The 16,460-nt window shown below is 51.4% G+C and overlaps 1 protein-coding gene across 6 annotated transcripts in view; it reads left to right on the top strand.

Moving 5' to 3' along the window:
• NUP98 (nucleoporin 98 and 96 precursor) overlaps window positions 1-16,460 on the top strand; it is a 38,719-nt gene that overhangs the window by 6,656 nt on the left and 15,603 nt on the right. For 5 of the 6 annotated variants that reach the window (XM_054003803.1, XM_054003785.1, XM_054003811.1 and 2 more), the window contains 15 exons: window positions 52-159; window positions 743-926; window positions 1,780-1,943; window positions 2,693-2,830; window positions 3,394-3,481; window positions 5,808-5,900; window positions 6,256-6,396; window positions 7,293-7,426; window positions 8,145-8,332; window positions 9,201-9,317; window positions 10,339-10,643; window positions 11,393-11,506; window positions 12,224-12,362; window positions 12,600-12,777; window positions 14,506-14,670. In XM_054003803.1, coding sequence (XP_053859778.1) covers window positions 52-159; window positions 743-926; window positions 1,780-1,943; window positions 2,693-2,830; window positions 3,394-3,481; window positions 5,808-5,900; window positions 6,256-6,396; window positions 7,293-7,426; window positions 8,145-8,332; window positions 9,201-9,317; window positions 10,339-10,643; window positions 11,393-11,506; window positions 12,224-12,362; window positions 12,600-12,777; window positions 14,506-14,670 — 2,256 coding nt within the window. Of the gene's footprint in view, window positions 1-51; window positions 160-742; window positions 927-1,779; window positions 1,944-2,692; window positions 2,831-3,393; window positions 3,482-5,807; window positions 5,901-6,255; window positions 6,397-7,292; window positions 7,427-8,144; window positions 8,333-9,200; window positions 9,318-10,338; window positions 10,644-11,392; window positions 11,507-12,223; window positions 12,363-12,599; window positions 12,778-14,505; window positions 15,138-16,460 lie in introns of those variants that run through there. The other variant, XM_054003825.1, reaches the window with a different exon arrangement.

Here is a 16,460-nt window from a genome sequence, read left to right as displayed (position 1 = left end):
TCCCCCAAGTCTGGCTGGATTTTAACCTGGCCCTTCCTCCCTTCCCGGCAGCCCCCGACCGGCACCGACACCATGGTGAAATCCGGCGTCAGCACCAACATCAACACCAAGCACCAGTGCATCACTGCCATGAAGGAGTACGAGAGCAAGTCCCTCGAGGTCAGTGCAGGGGGACACAGCTTTACCTCAGGCCTTTCTGGGCCACAGTTACTGTCTGTGCTCGTTAATGCAAAAATATTAACGAACCGTCAACGTCTGCATCACATACGAGAGATGTTGTCAAGTAAAACAATTAATGCAACACCACGTTAATTGCAGTTGGGTTTAAGTGCTTAATGCAGGTCGGGAAGAGCTGAAATTCCATCTTGCCAGAAGGACATGAGATCCTGTCGGGAACAGCCCTGCTCTGCTGAGATAACAGCCAGGATCCCAGGCAGAGCTCAGTTGTTTGTTATAAACTAGTGTTCCCCAGGATTTATCCTGAGGCCTTCCCATTTGGGCTGCTTTTGGACCCTTCAAAACAGATAGATTATCAAATATCTGAAAAGGCTCTGGGATGTCAAATTGAAGTCTAAACATGGATCTAAGTTCGGGTCCCATTTTTGGTGTCCTTATTTTTAAAAATGTGGGTGTTGCAGCTTTTCTTGAGCCTTCACCTTGGTGAAGATGGGGTGCTGTGTGAGTGTGGTAAGGAGACTTGCCTGCACTTGTCCTGTGTAAAAAGAGCTGGGTTTTCCTCTAGGAACTCCGTTTGGAAGACTACCAGGCAAATAGGAAAGGGCCCACGAATCCTGTAGGAGCAGGAGCAACTGCTGGCTTGTTTGGCTCTTCCACTGCCACATCCAGCACAGCCACAGGACTTTTTGGCTCTTCCACTACCAATACAGGCTTCTCCTATGGACAGAATAAAACTGCTTTTGGAACCAGTAAGTACTGCCAGGCCCTGGTGTTCCTGTGAGTGCATGTGCAAGTATTCTGTTAAACCATTTAGAATTCTGCGATGTAAAATGTTGAAACACTGCTGTGAGCTCAGAGTTGTGCTGGTTGTATTGCCAGCATTCACTGGTGGAGCTCCTTGTCATAGGAATCTGTTTTCTTACTTTCCCTTGGAAAAATTTAAGCAGCAATTGGATTTTTATTAGGTTTTGCTGCAAACTAAAAAGTAAATAGATTATAGAATCCCAGAATGGTTTGGGTTAGAAGGGACCTTGAAGCTCACCCAATGTCACCCTGCCATGGGCAGGGACACCTCCCACTGTGCCAGGCTGCTCCAGCCCCAGTGTCCAACCTGGCCTTGGGCACTGCCAGGGATCCAGGGGCAGCCCCAGCTGCTCTGGCAATTCCATCCCAGCCCCTGCCCACCCTGCCGGGGAAGGATTTTTCCCTAGGTAATGGATATTTGTGTCTGTGGAATTCAACTGTGAATAGATCCAAATCCTCCAGGCTGTAGGAATGGAAGTGGTTGTTGAATGAGCAGAAACAGCACCCAGGGAGCACCTGGGGCTGGGCCAGGGCACCTCAGGCTGGAGAACAGGGAAAGGCTCTTCTTCCCCAGAGGCTGCTGCCACTGCCCAGGCTCCCCAGGGAATGGGCACGGCCCCGAGGCTGCCAGAGCTCCAGGAGCCTTTGGACAGGGATGCCAGGGGTGCCCAGGCTGGGGCTGGTGGGGGTCTGGCACTGGGGGATCCCTGTGGGTCCCTCCCAGCTCAGGATATTCTGTGCCCCTTTTTCCTGTGTGGATCTGCTGGGCTGGGTCTCTAACTGCTGTTGGTGTCCCAGGTACGACCGGCTTTGGCACGGGCACCACCGGGGGGCTCTTTGGGCAGCAGTCCCAGACCACGAGTCTGTTCAACAAACCCTTCGGCCAGGCCACCACCACGCAGAACACCGGCTTCTCCTTCGGGGGCACCAGCACCCTGGGCCAGCCCAACACCAACACCATGGTAAGAGGGGCTGCCAGCGGGGCTGCAGCCGCTCCTGCTGGCCACGGGAGGCTGCAGCGTTGGGATGTGCCTCACTCACCTTCCACTAAAGCTGGGTGCCGAGCTCTGAAGGCTGCGGTGGAGCGAGGAACCTCCTGGCAGTCAGCTGTGTTCCTGACAATTGGAGAACAGTCAGCTGTTCACAAATCACGTACCCACTCACCTCCTCAGGCAGCTGCTCTCTAGCAACTCCTGTGCTTCCGATGGTTTTCACACAGATAATGTCATTCTGTTATCAGCCTTCTATGGGAATTCAAATCCCGGGCTTTCTGGTGACAGATGAACAACATTTGGGGGCTTTTGCAATAGAAAGATTCTATCTAGTTGTAACTCGTTATCTAACTAGAGGCTTTGGCTCCAGATATCCCATGTTCTTTGTGAATTTGTTGTGACTTCTCCCAGAAAACCCTGTGAAATGTTTCTTTTCCATCTTCCTTGCTCAAAGCAATGAGGAAATTCCAATATCCTTTAAGTCCTGGAGCATAAATTTTTGGTTTGTGATTTTTTTTTTTTTTTTTTTTCCTGTTAGTAACTAATTTCTTGGAGGAGGATTAAGGCTTCTGGAATGCTCTTCACCCCTCCTCTTCCCCCAGCACGAGGGCAAATGCAGCATTGTTTTATTGCCTGATTTTGTGTGCTGGATCTGCTGTTGTCACTGCTGGACTTGGAAAAGCCTGGGAGCATTATCTTAACCTGGTTTCTTTTTTTAGGGTCTCTTTGGGGTCACCCAGCCCTCACAGCCTGGAGGCCTTTTTGGGACAGCTGCCAATACAAATGCTGGGACTGGATTTGGAACGGGAACTGGCCTTTTTGGACAAGCCAACACGGGATTTGGTGTTGGTGGTTCGGTATGTCTGTGCCTCCGTAATAAAGAGAGAAAACCAAGCAGAGCCCTGTTCCAGGGTGCTGACTGCACAGAAGCTGTGTCAGCTTAGGAATTAGGATGGCTGAGATACAAAAGTCGGGTGGTTTGCTGTAAACTGGAGGATAAACAGGTGTAGTAGAGTCATTTTTTTAACAAGTGATGTGTGGAGTGATAAAAGCAGCAGGAGACACTGAGGAGAGGTGCCTGGGGTGCCTCAGCATAGGGTTGGAAATACAGGTTATAAGTTGTGATGGACCAAAACCAAACTTGGTTTTTGATATTCAGTCATTTTGGTTCTGGTGGAGCAAAAATCACAGGATCACTGAGAATGGAAAAGTGCCTTAAAGCCCCTTGAGTCTGACCCTAACAGCTGCTTTTGGGGGATCTTGCAGGTGGCTTGGGATAACCCCACTCATGGGAGGGTGGGCTGAGGGGGCTCAGCTCTGCTTGGCTTTAGTTCTGCTTCCTTGCCTGCAGCCAAACACCGATACAATTCCTGTGGTATCAGTGTGCCAGGTTTCCAAATTCCTGTTGTTTTCCTTTCAGACCCTGTTTGGGAACAAGCCTGCTGGATTTGGAGCCACCACGACCAGCGCTCCCTCGTTTGGTACCACCACGGGCGGGGGCCTCTTCGGTAACAAACCTGCTCTGAGTTTAGGAACCCCTACAAACCACTCCAGTTTGGGGACAGGGAAAAGAAGTGTGATTTCAAGCATTTAAATCTGTACTGTGTGTAGCACGCACTGTGGAGAGCACATGCTGAGTACTGCAGTGTTGGAATTGTCAGGTCGATGGCCCTGGCACAGAGGAACGTGCTGGGCTGTGCCTTTGCTCTTGGTGGGGCTCCCTGACTCAGGAGGTAGATGGTCAAGTGCCACTGTTTTGGTGAGTTAAGGGAATTTTCAGCCTGGGATGGCCAGGAGAGCCCCTGGGATCCAGGGGAGCATTGGGAAGGGCATTCCCAGCAGGTCAGGGAGGGGATCCTGCCCCTCTGCTCAGCTCCAGGGAGGCTCATCTGGAGTGTCCTGTTCAGCTCTGGGCTCCACAGTTCAAGGAAGACCAGGAGCTACTGGAGAGGGCCCAGGGAAGGCCACAGAGATGATTTGGGGTCTGGAGCATCTCTGGTGAGGAGAGGCTGTGGGAGCTGGGCCTGGTGAGTTTGGAGAAGGGAAGGCTGAGAGGGGATCCATCCATGCACACAAATGCCCCCTCTGTGCACACAAATGCCCCCTCTGTGCACACACATCTCTCCAAGAGTGCCAGGATGGTGCCAGGCTCTGCTCAGTGGTGCCAGTGGCAGGACAAGGAGCAATGGCCAGGAACTGAACCACAGCAGTTCCAGCCCAGCCTGAGGAAGAACTTCCTTCCCTGGAGGGGCAGAGCCCTGCAAGAGCTGCCCAGGCAGGGGCTGGAGTCTCCCTCTCTGGAGACATCCCAAACCCCCTGGCCACGTTCCTGTGTCACTGCTGCAGGTGGCCCTGCCTGGGCAGGGGGGTGGGCTGATCTCAGAGGTCCTTCCAACTCCAACCATGCTGTAATTCTGTGGTTGAAAACTCTTGAAATCAAGGATTCAGAGGGGTTTGTTAGGAGGCTATGAACACCCTGTGTTGGCACAGCAGCACTGGGAGAATTGGGGTAAAGCCAGTGATCCCTGGGCTTGGGCGGGTGTCAGGAGATCTGCACTGCAGTGAAGGTGAATTGAGTCAGCTCCAGTTTAGCTGGTGGCTGTTGTTGTCCTTGGTGGTGTGAAGGACCAAAGTCCTGAGGAGCTGATGTTGTGTTCCTGGAGGCCTCTGATGTGAGAACTGATGTTGGGTGGGTGTGACTGAGCAGGAGGAATGTGCAGGGATAGCTGAAGGGAGTGGCAGCTTCTTTCATGGGACTCTGAAATCTCTCCTGCCTTTTTAAGTCTGGATTTCAGAGCAACAAAACTGAGTCTCTGGGAGTGAGTAGGAGGGGGTTGGACCCTGCCATCCCTGTCCTGCAGTGCTGTTTTGTGTTGGTTATTTAAAGCAGTGGGGCCTGCCCATATAGACAGGGAGGAACTCGGGGGAACTGGCTGATCTTTTAGCTCCTTCCCTGTTGGAATCCTGGATGCTGAGAATTTTAAACTTCAGCATGCAGGATTCCAACACTTCCCAAATGAAGCTCTGAGCAGTTCTCAGTGCTCTGAACCAGGGCAGCACCTTGGCAGGTAGGGTTTGACTGTGGTGAGCAGTCCTGGGCAAACCTCCCAGGGGTGTGAAGGGTGCTTTGAGTTCTTGTTCTGCTGCTCAGGATCTCCATGGCCCCACAGTGTGTTGGCAGTGTTTGGTGAAGACCAACCTTTGCAGTGTGTGGTTTTGGTTTGCCTGTGCAGCAGTTTATAGGAGGAATGGAGCTGGATTCCAAGGAGTTGATGCACACCTGCAGTTTTTCAGTTTAATCCTGGCTTTACGTACTAACCAAGCATGGGATGGGGTCAGCATCTGTAGTAGAACTGAGCTCATGGTAGATTTGGGGTGGCCTTGTTCCAGCTACAGCTGTGCCCTTGAACTGTGCAGATCTGAGTTCCCACCTGCTCTGTGGTGAGGGTCAGAGAAATGTGTGTGGTATAAACAGGATGAAATGAGGTTTGTTCCCTCCAGGCACTCAAAAAACCCCAACACGTTTTACTCCGTTGCCAGATAGAACAGCATCATGTCAGCTCTGTCTTTCTGGGAAACTCTGAAGTTTGTAGCAAACTGAAAAGCTTAAGAAGGCAGACCAACGTTTTTCTGTGCTGCTTTAATGCTATATTTATAACTAAAATGTGTTTATTGCCAGTGAAGTCCCTTCTTGCTGATTGTCAGTTTAACCTGTGCTGCTGGAAACAGTGAGAAATTTGACTTTGGCAGGGCTCTTCAACCCTGTGAGGCTTATTTATTTAAATACATGGCTTTCATTTCATCTCTAATGAGGTGCTCATTCTGTTGTTGAAGGTTTTGGTGCCAACACTGCTGGAAATAGCTTGTTTGGAAATAAGCCTGCGACTGGGACTCTGGGGACTGGACTTGGAACAGGGTTTGGAACAGGTAAGCAGTTTCCCAGCTCATTTCTGGACAGCTCCAGCCCTCACTCAGGCTGCAGTGCTGGTCCAGCCTGGGCAAGCTGAGTTAGGAAAGGCTGGGTGGGCATGTTTCACCTTCAAGCCAGGATGGCTCAGGACAGCTCCAAGGGGAGCTTCTTAGCGCAGTGCCAAGTGGCCTGACAGAAACTGGGCAGCACTGGTGGGACTGGTGAGGTGCTCTGTGCTCAGAGCCTCTGCTGCCTGCAGCATCCATGGGCATGGAGAGGGTTTCCTGCAGTCCAGTAAGGAACTGACTCTTTGCTGTGCCTGTAAGCTTGTCAGAGTCCTGTAGTAACTGACAGTCACCTCTCGTGTCACAGCTCTGGGGGCAGGACAGACGTCCTTGTTTGGGAACACCCAGCCAAAGCTGGGGGGAACGCTGGGGACGGGAGCGTTCGGAGCCCCAGGATTCAACACATCCACTGCTACCCTGGGCTTCGGGGCCCCTCAGCCTGCTGTAGGTGAGTGTCCATGAGCCTGCTGCCTCCTGCCTTGTTCCCATGTGCCTCAACACAGGAGCACACCCCTGCCAAAGGGTTTGGAAGGACACGACATCTCCTCGGGCCACTTCTGTTCTCAGTCACAGTGCAGACTGTGTAAATGACCCTTGTTTTGCTAGTTACATGTGTATTGGTAAAGGAGTTCCAACGTGCCCAATAATTGCACCTATTTTAGAGCATTGTCTTGAAGATTAGTAACATTTCCCAATTTGAATTTGGGGCAGCAAGAATAGATGTGCACAAAGAAAAGTAAGGGAAGTGCAACGTTGGATTTTTCAGTACTTACAGATAGGAGAGGCCTAGAGGGCCTTTATTAACAGAAATGCTGTGCCTTTGGGACAAAAATAAGACCCAGTTGTCTCCAGCTGTCCTGACTTCCTGCAGACCCTGACAGTAAGCTGTTGTCCTGAGAGTGGTTTTGTTGTTCTTTGGGAATGCCCACGTGCCACCCTGGTTTTGTTGGAATTATAATTAAGCTGCTTGTAGTGGCTTGAATGTTTCATGGGGTGAAGTCTTAGGACATTTTAATAGGAATTAAAATTAAATGCTTTAAGACAGAGAGATAAGATTTAGAATCCATTGTAGAGGGCACTCTAGAGCTGTATGGTTGTGGTAGCAGTAATGTCAAAATTCTGCATGAAATATTTTCCCTGCACACACTTCCAGAAGCCACCAGGACTGAATATCCTGCCACTGCTCTGTAGCTCTCTGTGCCCTCAGCTTTTCACCCGTGAGAACTCAGTGAATATGGTTGCACACTCTGTTGGAGGAAGGAGATGCTCTGGGAGCTGCTGTGTTTCTCCCTGCCCTGGTTCTGTTCCCAGAGCTCTAAAACTGAAATGCTGCTCCTTTTGTAGCTCTGACAGACCCCAACGCCTCTGCAGCCCAGCAAGCTGTCCTCCAGCAGCACCTCAACAGCCTGACCTACTCACCCTTTGGGGACTCCCCTCTCTTCAGAAACCCCATGTCAGACCCGAAGAAGAAGGAAGAGGTAAGTGCCCATCAGCACTGAACTCATTTTATGGGTGACAGCTGGAATTACTTTGGTCTGTGTGCAGTCCTCACTTCAGTGCACACTGAGCAGCCAGGTAACTTGCCCTCTGTGCTCTCCCAGTGGTGCAGTGGCTTTTTACCCTCCAGGACACAGAGGGCTTCATTTTATTCCAGTGGAAAGTTCCCTGCCCATGGCAGGGGGGTTGGAAGTGCATGATCTGTAAGGGACTTTCCAGCCCAAACCATTCCATGATTTCCTGATTTTGCCTGCATCACAACCTTTGCTATGGAGTTCCTGTGCTCCCTGCTGCTGATTGGGAATAAAGATGGATTGTTGTTAATGCTTGGAAAATAACTGTAGTCCTTTGCTTAGTACATCCCTGAGAGTCTCTGATAAACCTTTCCCTGTTGCTTTGTTCAAAAGATGGTAAAAGAAACACTTCCCAGGCTTTTGAGGTGATAGGGGAGGGTCTGGGTGTCTGGTGCCCCTGGGCAGATTCCAGGGGCTGGAGGTGAGTCCTGCCTGGCAGCTGGAGCCCAGGGTGCTCATGGATCCAGGCTGATGGCTGGGGCTGTGCATGGAGCCCTCTAACCTGGGTGCAATTATTGCTTCCCTTTACTTATCACCCCCTTTGCCTTTCAGGGCCCTGGGCTGGAGCACCCTAAAGCTCTGTCCCCGTGCCTGAGATTTCCAACTGTCCATCTTTCTGTTCCAGAGGCTGAAGCCAACGAACCCAGCAGCCCAGAAGGCCCTGACGACCCCCACCCACTACAAGCTGACCCCACGCCCCGCGACCAGAGTGCGGCCCAAGGCCCTGCAGTCAGCGGGCTCGGCCAAATCCCAGCTCTTTGATGGGCTGGATGATGATGAGCCCTCCCTGTCCAATGGAGCCTTCATGCCAAAGTGAGCTTCTCTTTTGTCTCTGTGTGAGAATCCTTTGGAAACTCCTGTGTATTACCCCAAATCTCATGACTTTGTGCCCTGGTTCAGACTGGAACAATAACAAGTTGTCTATAAGACTTCACTGAAACTGTTTTCTGTAGAGGAGGGGAAAAGGTTCAGCTTAGACTCTTAAGGCCAAATAAGCTGTAAAATGAGGTCAGCCTGTGATGGTGTGATGGGAGCAAAGCTCCTATAAAGCCATTGAGGAATTCTTACAAGGAAAGCTTGCACAGGGTGATACTTCCTGCTCCTGAACTGGGAGTGTCAACAACACTAGGTTTGCTCATGCCCTAAGTATGGCAGCAGATTTCTGGTGGTTTTATGCCAGCCCTGGTTCTGTTTCAGATCCATAGATGTTTCTGTGAGAAATAAATCATGGATCTGCCTAAGTGAAGTTTTGGGTTCAGTTTTTAGGTACATCAGTGGCAGTCAAATAGAAAAGGGGTTTGGAAAGGTTTGGAGTTGAGTAGAAACAAAGAGCTAAAAGATGAAGGTGACCCTGCTGTAAAATGAACCTGCACCTGTGGGCCAGACCTTCTGTGCTTCTAGAAAAGCTGATTTAGGAAACAGTGAACACTGTGGTTTGCTGAACTTGGGCTTTAAGCCTTTCACTGACTTGTTGTTTTTACACCTCTATATAAACCGGGGCCTTGAGTGGAATTCCCAAAACAATTTTAGGATCTCTTACAGGAGACTTGATATGTCCTGGGTGTGGGAACAGGTCTTAGAGCTGGTTCCTGGTCCTTGGAGCATCCGAATTAAGTATGAAATATACATGTGTGCAGTGGATAGATCCAAATTTCCCTTCCTTGGTGTGTTGTGTTTTTAGGAAGAGCATCAAGAAGCTGGTTCTGAAGAACCTCAGCAGCAGCAACCTGTTCTCTCCCGTGAGCCGAGAGAACGAGGACCTGGCGTCGCCGTCGGAGTACCCGGAGAACGGGGACAGGTGAGCGAGTCACCCTGCAGGGCTTTGTCCTCAGAAATGCAGACTGGTTCTGCCTGTCCCCAAATTACTGCTCTACAGCAGCCCCTTCTTCTCAGGGATGTCACTTCACTGTTCATTGAAAGCAGTTGACCTGCTTGGGAGATGCATTTCCTCCTGCACTAACCATGTGTTCTTCCTGTGTGGGCACTGCCAGCTCACCCCACCCAAAATCTGGGTCAGAGAGCAGGCACTTATGTTCTGGACGAGACTCTCTTCCTTCCCTGTAGCAAGAAACCAGGATATTCCTTGGGAGAAGTGCTAAAGCTGACTCTGAGGGGAGAAGAACCTCTGCTGATCAGTCCTCAGTGATGTGGGGATTGCAAGGGAGCTCCACTGATCCTCATGTCCATTATTTCTATTTTCTATGTGTCTGTTTTGTACAGATTACAGTGAGGACCCTCTAAGGCTACATTTTCCTCCCACAAAAGCCAGAATTCCAACCTCCTCTAAAAAACCTGTGGCCATATTTCAGTTGAACTCTGATTTTTGCCTTGGTTTTCTTTTAATCAGAGTCTGGAAAAAACCTGCCCAGTTCACCACGTTGATTTTATTGAAAGCTACTAAAATAAGAGCTGCTGTGGCAGTGAGGTCACTCTGGCCCTGTGGGCAGAGGGTTTGGAGCTGTGGGGTTGCTGTTACACCCCCTTTTGAGGCTTCTCTCCAGCCTGAGCTCCCTGTTGCACTCACCTCTGCACAGGGCACGTGCCTTAGTCCCCAGCATGTGGGGACTGTCCCAGTCTCACCACTGTCCTTGCTGTAGTGGCAGAGGCGATCAGGCAGGAGCAGAGGGAAGGGGAATAATCACTGACACTGCAGTTGGTGTGGTCCTGTTTGCTCTTTGTGTGGAAAGAGCAGAATTTTAATCATAGAATCACAGTCTCCTGAGCAGGGATCACCCGAGTCCAGCCCCTGGCTCTGCACAGGAATGTTGCCGTAAGTCCCCTTGGAACAAAATAATTCACAAAGTCCTTCCTGTGCCCAGGTTCTTCCTGTCGGTGCCTCCCGAGGAGAACCACAGGCAGGACGGGGAGCGGGAGGAGGAGGAGGAGGCCCACGAGGTGACCAGGTTTTACACCAACCCCATTGCCAAGCCCATCCCCCAGAGCCTGGAGGGCAGCGGGCACAAGCCCCACTCGAGCGTGGACGACACCATCGTGGCGCTGAACATGCGCGCGGCGCTGCGCAACGGGCTGGAGGGCAGCAGCGAGGACGCCTCCTTCCAGGAGGATTCCCTGCAGGAGGAGTGGGACAAGGAGATCGAGCCTGGGGCCCAGCTGCATCCTGCAGGTGAGGCTGGCGGGGGCACCATTGCATGCAGAGTTTCCTGCTCTTTGACATCCTCCTCAGATTTTGCTTTTTTCCCCTCTTTCTTCCACCACAATCCAAACCTTGCTTTTCTTACCTAGTGCAGAAATTTTATCTGCTGAGTCAATGAGCATTTAAATTTTATCCCCCAGTTTTATATCACGTGTGTTGGAGTTTTTTAAACTTAAGAAGGTAAAGGGAAAAGATTTGTTAATCCTTCCAGGTAATACTTCTGTGGCATGTAATGAAACTGGCAGGTGACATGTGCAAAAGAAACGTGTCTAGACATTTTGTAGATGGAGAATGCTTTTGGGAAATAGGAAAATCATTAGACAAATTAACAGCTGAAGAAGGATTGGAGCCTGTTAAATGTAGAAGAAGCTGCAGTTTGGTCAGCAGTGCTTGAGGCCCCAGGCTACTAAAGCTGTGACAGTGTTTCCTTCAGGTGTTGATGGATTTGCAATTTTTCTTCTCCCTGCGCACCTTCTTCCCTTCCTGTTTGCACACCTGCTGCTCTCTGGTGGGTGCCTGGGCAGAACCTGCCAGTTGATTTGAATGTGCTCTGGAGGCTGTGGAATGAAGGTGTTGTGGTATCTGTTGGCTTTGGGTGCCCTGATTCTCAGTCCCTCTGAGGCTTCCAGCTGTTCAGGCTGGCAAAAGAAATGGGATAACAGTCTGGGAATGTTGATACATTGCTGCCAGCCCTGTTCTCAGGGAATGCTGTGTTGCAGGGATTGTCCTGACACGAGCTGGCTACTACACCATCCCGACCCTGGAGGAGCTGGCCCGGCTGACCAACGACAGGAAGGAATGTATCGTGACAGACTTCACCATCGGCCGCACGGGTGAGACCCCCGGCCTTCCTGGGCCTTCACCCTGATCCAGGGATCCTAAAGCCCAGGACCTGAGTTCCAAACCCTCAGTCTGGCTGTCACCAGTGCCCTTGCTTTGGGAGCAGTTTGCATCAAAGTTTTGTAGGATTTTAGGATGAAATAAATCCCAGAATCACAGACTCATTTGGTTTGGGAAGGGCATTAAAGCTCATCCCATTCCATGGGCAGGGACACCTTCTGCTGTCCCAGGCTGCTCCAAACCCTATCCAGCCTGGCCTTGGACATGTCCAGGGATCCAGGGGCAGCCACAGCTGCTCTGGGGCCTCCCCACCCTGCCAGGGAACAATTCCTAATTCCCAATCTCCAATCCATCCTTGCCCTCTGGCAGTGGGAGCCATTCCCTGGCTCCTGTCCCTCCAGGCCTTGTCCCCAGTCCCTCTGCAGCTCTCCTGGAGCCCCTTCAGGCCCTGCCAGGGGCTCTGAGCTCTCCCTGGAGCTTCCCCTTTTCCAGGTTGAACATTCCCAGCTCTCCCAGCCATTTGATACTGATGTCAAAGTTGATAATGCTCCTCCAGAGCTTTTTCAGGGGGAAGGATGTGTCACTTTGCTCAAGAGACAGGACTGGGCTGGGAGGGGACAGCACTGGGAGGAGCACAGCAGGAACGTGGGCTCTCTGGCACATGACTTTTCACAGACAATTTAATTGTGACCTTTTGGGTGGTTTTGCAGGTTATGGATCGATTTACTTCGAAGGAGAGATAAATCTAACAAACTTAAACCTGGATGAGATTGTACATATCCGGAGAAAAGAAGTTATTGTTTACCCTGACGACGAAAAAAAACCTCCCATTGGGGAAGGGTTAAATAGGTAAGTGTTGGATAAGGATGATTTTTAGGATCCTGACAGTCTGCTGTGCTTGCAGGCTGCAACCAAGAGACAAATGCAAATGGTGCATTCGGTTGACGGTGTCAGTGAGTTGCTTCCAGGTTTCTGAAGCACAAGTTGGGTTTAAAAGCCGGTAGGAGTTTCCTGGCCGGGGCTGTGCTCTGCTGCCCTGCCCGGGCTGCCCAGCCCCTCCTCTGTGAGCCTGCTGTCCCGTTGCAGGCGAGCCGAGGTGACCCTGGACGGGGTGTGGCCCACGGACAAGACGTCGCGGTGCCTGATCAAGAGCCCCGAGCGGCTGGCCGAGATGGACTACGAGGGCCGGCTGGAGGCCGTGTCCCGCAAGCAGGGCGCGCGCTTCAAGGAGTACCGCCCCGAGACCGGCTCCTGGGTCTTCAAGGTGAGCCACCACGCTGCCCTGGGCTGCAGGCTCCTCAGCATTCCCAGCCGTCACCGTCCGCTAGGACAAGCGGCTGTCGTGATGGTTCCTCAACCGATCCCAAAGGTGCAGAAGGCAAACGGCGGGGGGCCATCAGTTCAATCACAACAAATGCACCTCTATTATAGAGTGCCAACAGCAAATGTCATAGAGGGGACAGAAAGGAAATAAAGGATAGAGAGAAAAGAGGGGAAGGGGGTTATAGCTACCACTGCCGAGATGAGATCCGCAACGGTCCAGCCACATGGATTCGCCATTGTCCGTGGGGGTTCACCCAAGTGTTCCCAAAAAGTTACAGTTTATACAGTCTTTAGCCAAAGCGAGTGGCATCTGGCCAGAAGGTGGGCGAGATTGGTGGGTCATTGTGAAGAGCCCCTTGGTGTGTGAAGCAGGTGCTGGCATGCAGGGACAAGCCACTGCTTGTCACAACCTGCTCGAATGCAGCGTTCTGCAGGAGCACAGCGAGTGCACCTGCTGACAGTCACTGGGCAAACAACCACCTGGGCCAGGCCAGAACTCCTGTCAGGGGTCTGCAGGGTCCTTGCATGGTCGTGAGGCAAATGGAGGAAACTTCGGACCGTCTCTCACACCAGCTCGAGGCATTTCTGACTTTGGACAGCTGTCTCGAGTCCCTCAGCTCTGGTGAGACCTGTCCTCACCAAAGCAGCTCCTCATTCCTGGCAGTGTTCAGGGTTGGGTTGGATGGTGTCGGAACCCAAGGTGTCCCTCAGACACTCTTGGATGTTCTGGGCCCAGGGCAGAAGCCTCTGAGACCCTGGCAGGCGGCCAGGGACCTCTGTGGTCTTGAGCTTGACCCATGGAACAATTTACCAACCTTGCAGGAAGAACAAGAAATCACAAAAGTTTAGATATTATAATAGAAGTAGTCACAAGGTGAAAGGTAGGATTTTTGAGTGCTGTACAGGGGGGTTTTAGGCCTTGTACAGGGGGGTCTGAGGTTTGTACATGGGGGTCAGAGGTTTTAAGATGGAGGGATTTGGGCGTGCCCTGTCCTCCTTCTTTCTTCTTCCTATTCTCCATGTTCTTGGTGGTGTTGGCACTCACAGATTGGTTTAGAGTAGAAAGTCACTGTTCAACATAGGTAGTAGGCATTGGGAAAAAACTATAAACACCTAATACGTAATGTGTGATATAAAAGATGGCACCCTCCCTTCGGGGAGGAGAGAGGGGGACAGCCAGAGACGGGGACAGCCAGAGACGGGGACAGACAGAGTCAGGGACAATGTCAGGGAGTCTGTGTGCCTTGAGATTATTGCAATAAACTGCCTTGAGACCGGACGACTGAAGACTACTGAGTCTTTCTTTGAAGGCACGGGTTGGAGGAGAGATTTTACCACCATCCGGAGTCACCCCAATCCGGGGAAGACTCCGGCAGGATGGGGCTTGGAGCAACCTGGACTAATGGAAGGTGCCCCTGCCCATGGAATGAATGAGCTTTAAGGTCCCTCCCAGTCCAAACCAGTCTGTGGTTCTGTGGTGAAAACTGTGGCCCCAGACCTGCCTAGAGCAGGTGGCTTTGGTCTGTAGAGAGGCTGAATTTGTTGCAGGTGTCCCAAGAGTTGTGTGTTAGGACACCTGTATAGGGCACAGTTACACCTGCCCAGTGTTCAGGCCTTCCAGAAATTTCATTTCCAAGCTGTGACATGTTTGTCCTTCTCCTTAACACAGGTAGCACACTTTTCCAAGTATGGCTTGCAAGATTCTGATGAGGAAGAAGAAGATCATCCTTTAAAAGTGGACACCAAGAAGTTAAAGACCACACCTGTGCCACCCCCAGGGCACCTGCCACCCCAGCAGATGGCCCTGAATGGCAAACCAGCACCCCCGGCTCAGGTAGAAGGAGAGCAGTGACTAAAGGGGGTTGATGACATGGAATTTGGAGAGTAGCTGGTGCCTGGGAAGGGGGTGGTTGGAGTAACGTGCAATCTGGAGAGTGAAGCCTTACAGAAACTCTTCTGAGCTCTGCCTGAGTGGCTGCGTGTTGTTTTCCTTTGAGACACTTGACATTGCAGACTGAGGATGGGGCGGGAAGGCTTTCAACCCTTGTTTCTTGTTTGAATTCTAGTCTGAGTTTGGCAGATTTGCACCTCTTCTGGAAGAACCCTTGTTTTTGTGACTATTAAATGCACGCCCGTAATGCCACCGCCGTGTGCTGCCTGCCTGGACAGTGATGCTGTGCACTCAGTTGCCTTTACCACCATTAGTGTGCAAGACTGTCTGCTGTTCACTTTAAGAATGTGCTCTATTTTTATTAAAATAATACTTTTTGTAAGGCTGGCTATATGCTGGCTTCGTAAACATATCTGTGTTGGATGTGACTGCTTTAAACCTTTGCAAAACATCCTCAGGGCCCATCTTACACAGGAATGTTTGATCCACAGGCAGTGTTTGATCCAGCTCACTGGGAACACCAGGAGCCCAGGTGGGCAAGAGGCCAATGGCCCCTGCCCCTGGGCTGCCCCAGCCATGGTGTGGGCACAGCCCCAGGGCAGGGATTGTCCCCTGTGCTGGCCACTGGGTGACACTTCGAGGGCTGTGTCCAGTTCTAGGCAAGAGAGACCTGGAGGGGTGAAGAGGGTCCCACAGAGAGCTGGCTAGAGTGATGACACTCAAACCAATATGGCTAGATGTCATCCTCCCTTTATTGTCTAATTTTTTCATGTTTTATACCTTTATCACCTTACATAATACAATAGCTAATTAACATTCATTGGTTAATGTAATATAATTACATATACAAGTCACTTATTGATTGGCTGTTCTACTACAAGTGTCTGATCAGGTTATGGTATGTGACAGTTTTCATATACTACTCAGTGTCCAGCATGGACTGTTGTGTTTGTACAAAGCTTATTGTCTTTTCAAGGATGTCCTAAATACTTTAAAGTAACTCTGTAATCTGCAGGCCAGGGTTGTCCAGTTCCTGCAAAGGAATAGCATCAAGGATAGCATGTCCACAAGAAATTTCTCTACAGAGGGGCTGGAGCGTGTCCAGGGCAGGGAACAGAGCTGGGAAGGGGCTGGAGAATTCCTGAGGGAGCTGGGAAGGGGCTGAGCCTGGAGAAAAGGAGGCTCAGGGGGACCTTGTGGCTCTGCACAGCTCCTGAAAGGAAGGTGGAGCAGGAAATGGCCTCAAGTTGTGCCTGGGGAGATTTAGGTTGGATATTGGGAAAATTTCTTCCTGAAAAGGGCTGTCCAGCCCTGGCACAGGAGGTGAAGTCACCTCCCTGAGGGGTTCCACCACAGCCTGTGGATGTGGCACTTGGCACAGAGTCAGTGGTGGCCCTGGCAGTGCTGGGCACAGTTGGACTTGCTGGGCTCAGAGGCTTTTCCTACCTCAGTAGTTCTGTGTTTCTAACACAGAGCTTCTCCCTGCTATCCAGTGTGAGTCTCTGCTGACCATTTGTGTGGCAGGAGAGCAGAGCTCTCCAGGCAGGTGAGGGGGGCCCTCAGGACCCTGATCCCTGTACAGCAATTCCAGAAGCACCATCTGCTCCCTGGGCAGAACACCCTGCTGCTGGGGCAGGCTGGGGGCTGCCAGCTCTCCTGGGTTCTGCATGGAGAATCCCAGAGCAGTGGCCAGCTGCTGCTCCAGCTCTCACAGCTCCTCAGCTAATTAACAC

This window comes from Vidua macroura, chromosome 2, assembly GCF_024509145.1.
Source record: "Vidua macroura isolate BioBank_ID:100142 chromosome 2, ASM2450914v1, whole genome shotgun sequence".
Lineage (NCBI taxonomy): Eukaryota > Metazoa > Chordata > Aves > Passeriformes > Viduidae > Vidua > Vidua macroura.
The sequence above is the reverse complement of the archived record's forward strand: the minus strand, read 5'-3'. Positions and strand labels throughout refer to the sequence as shown.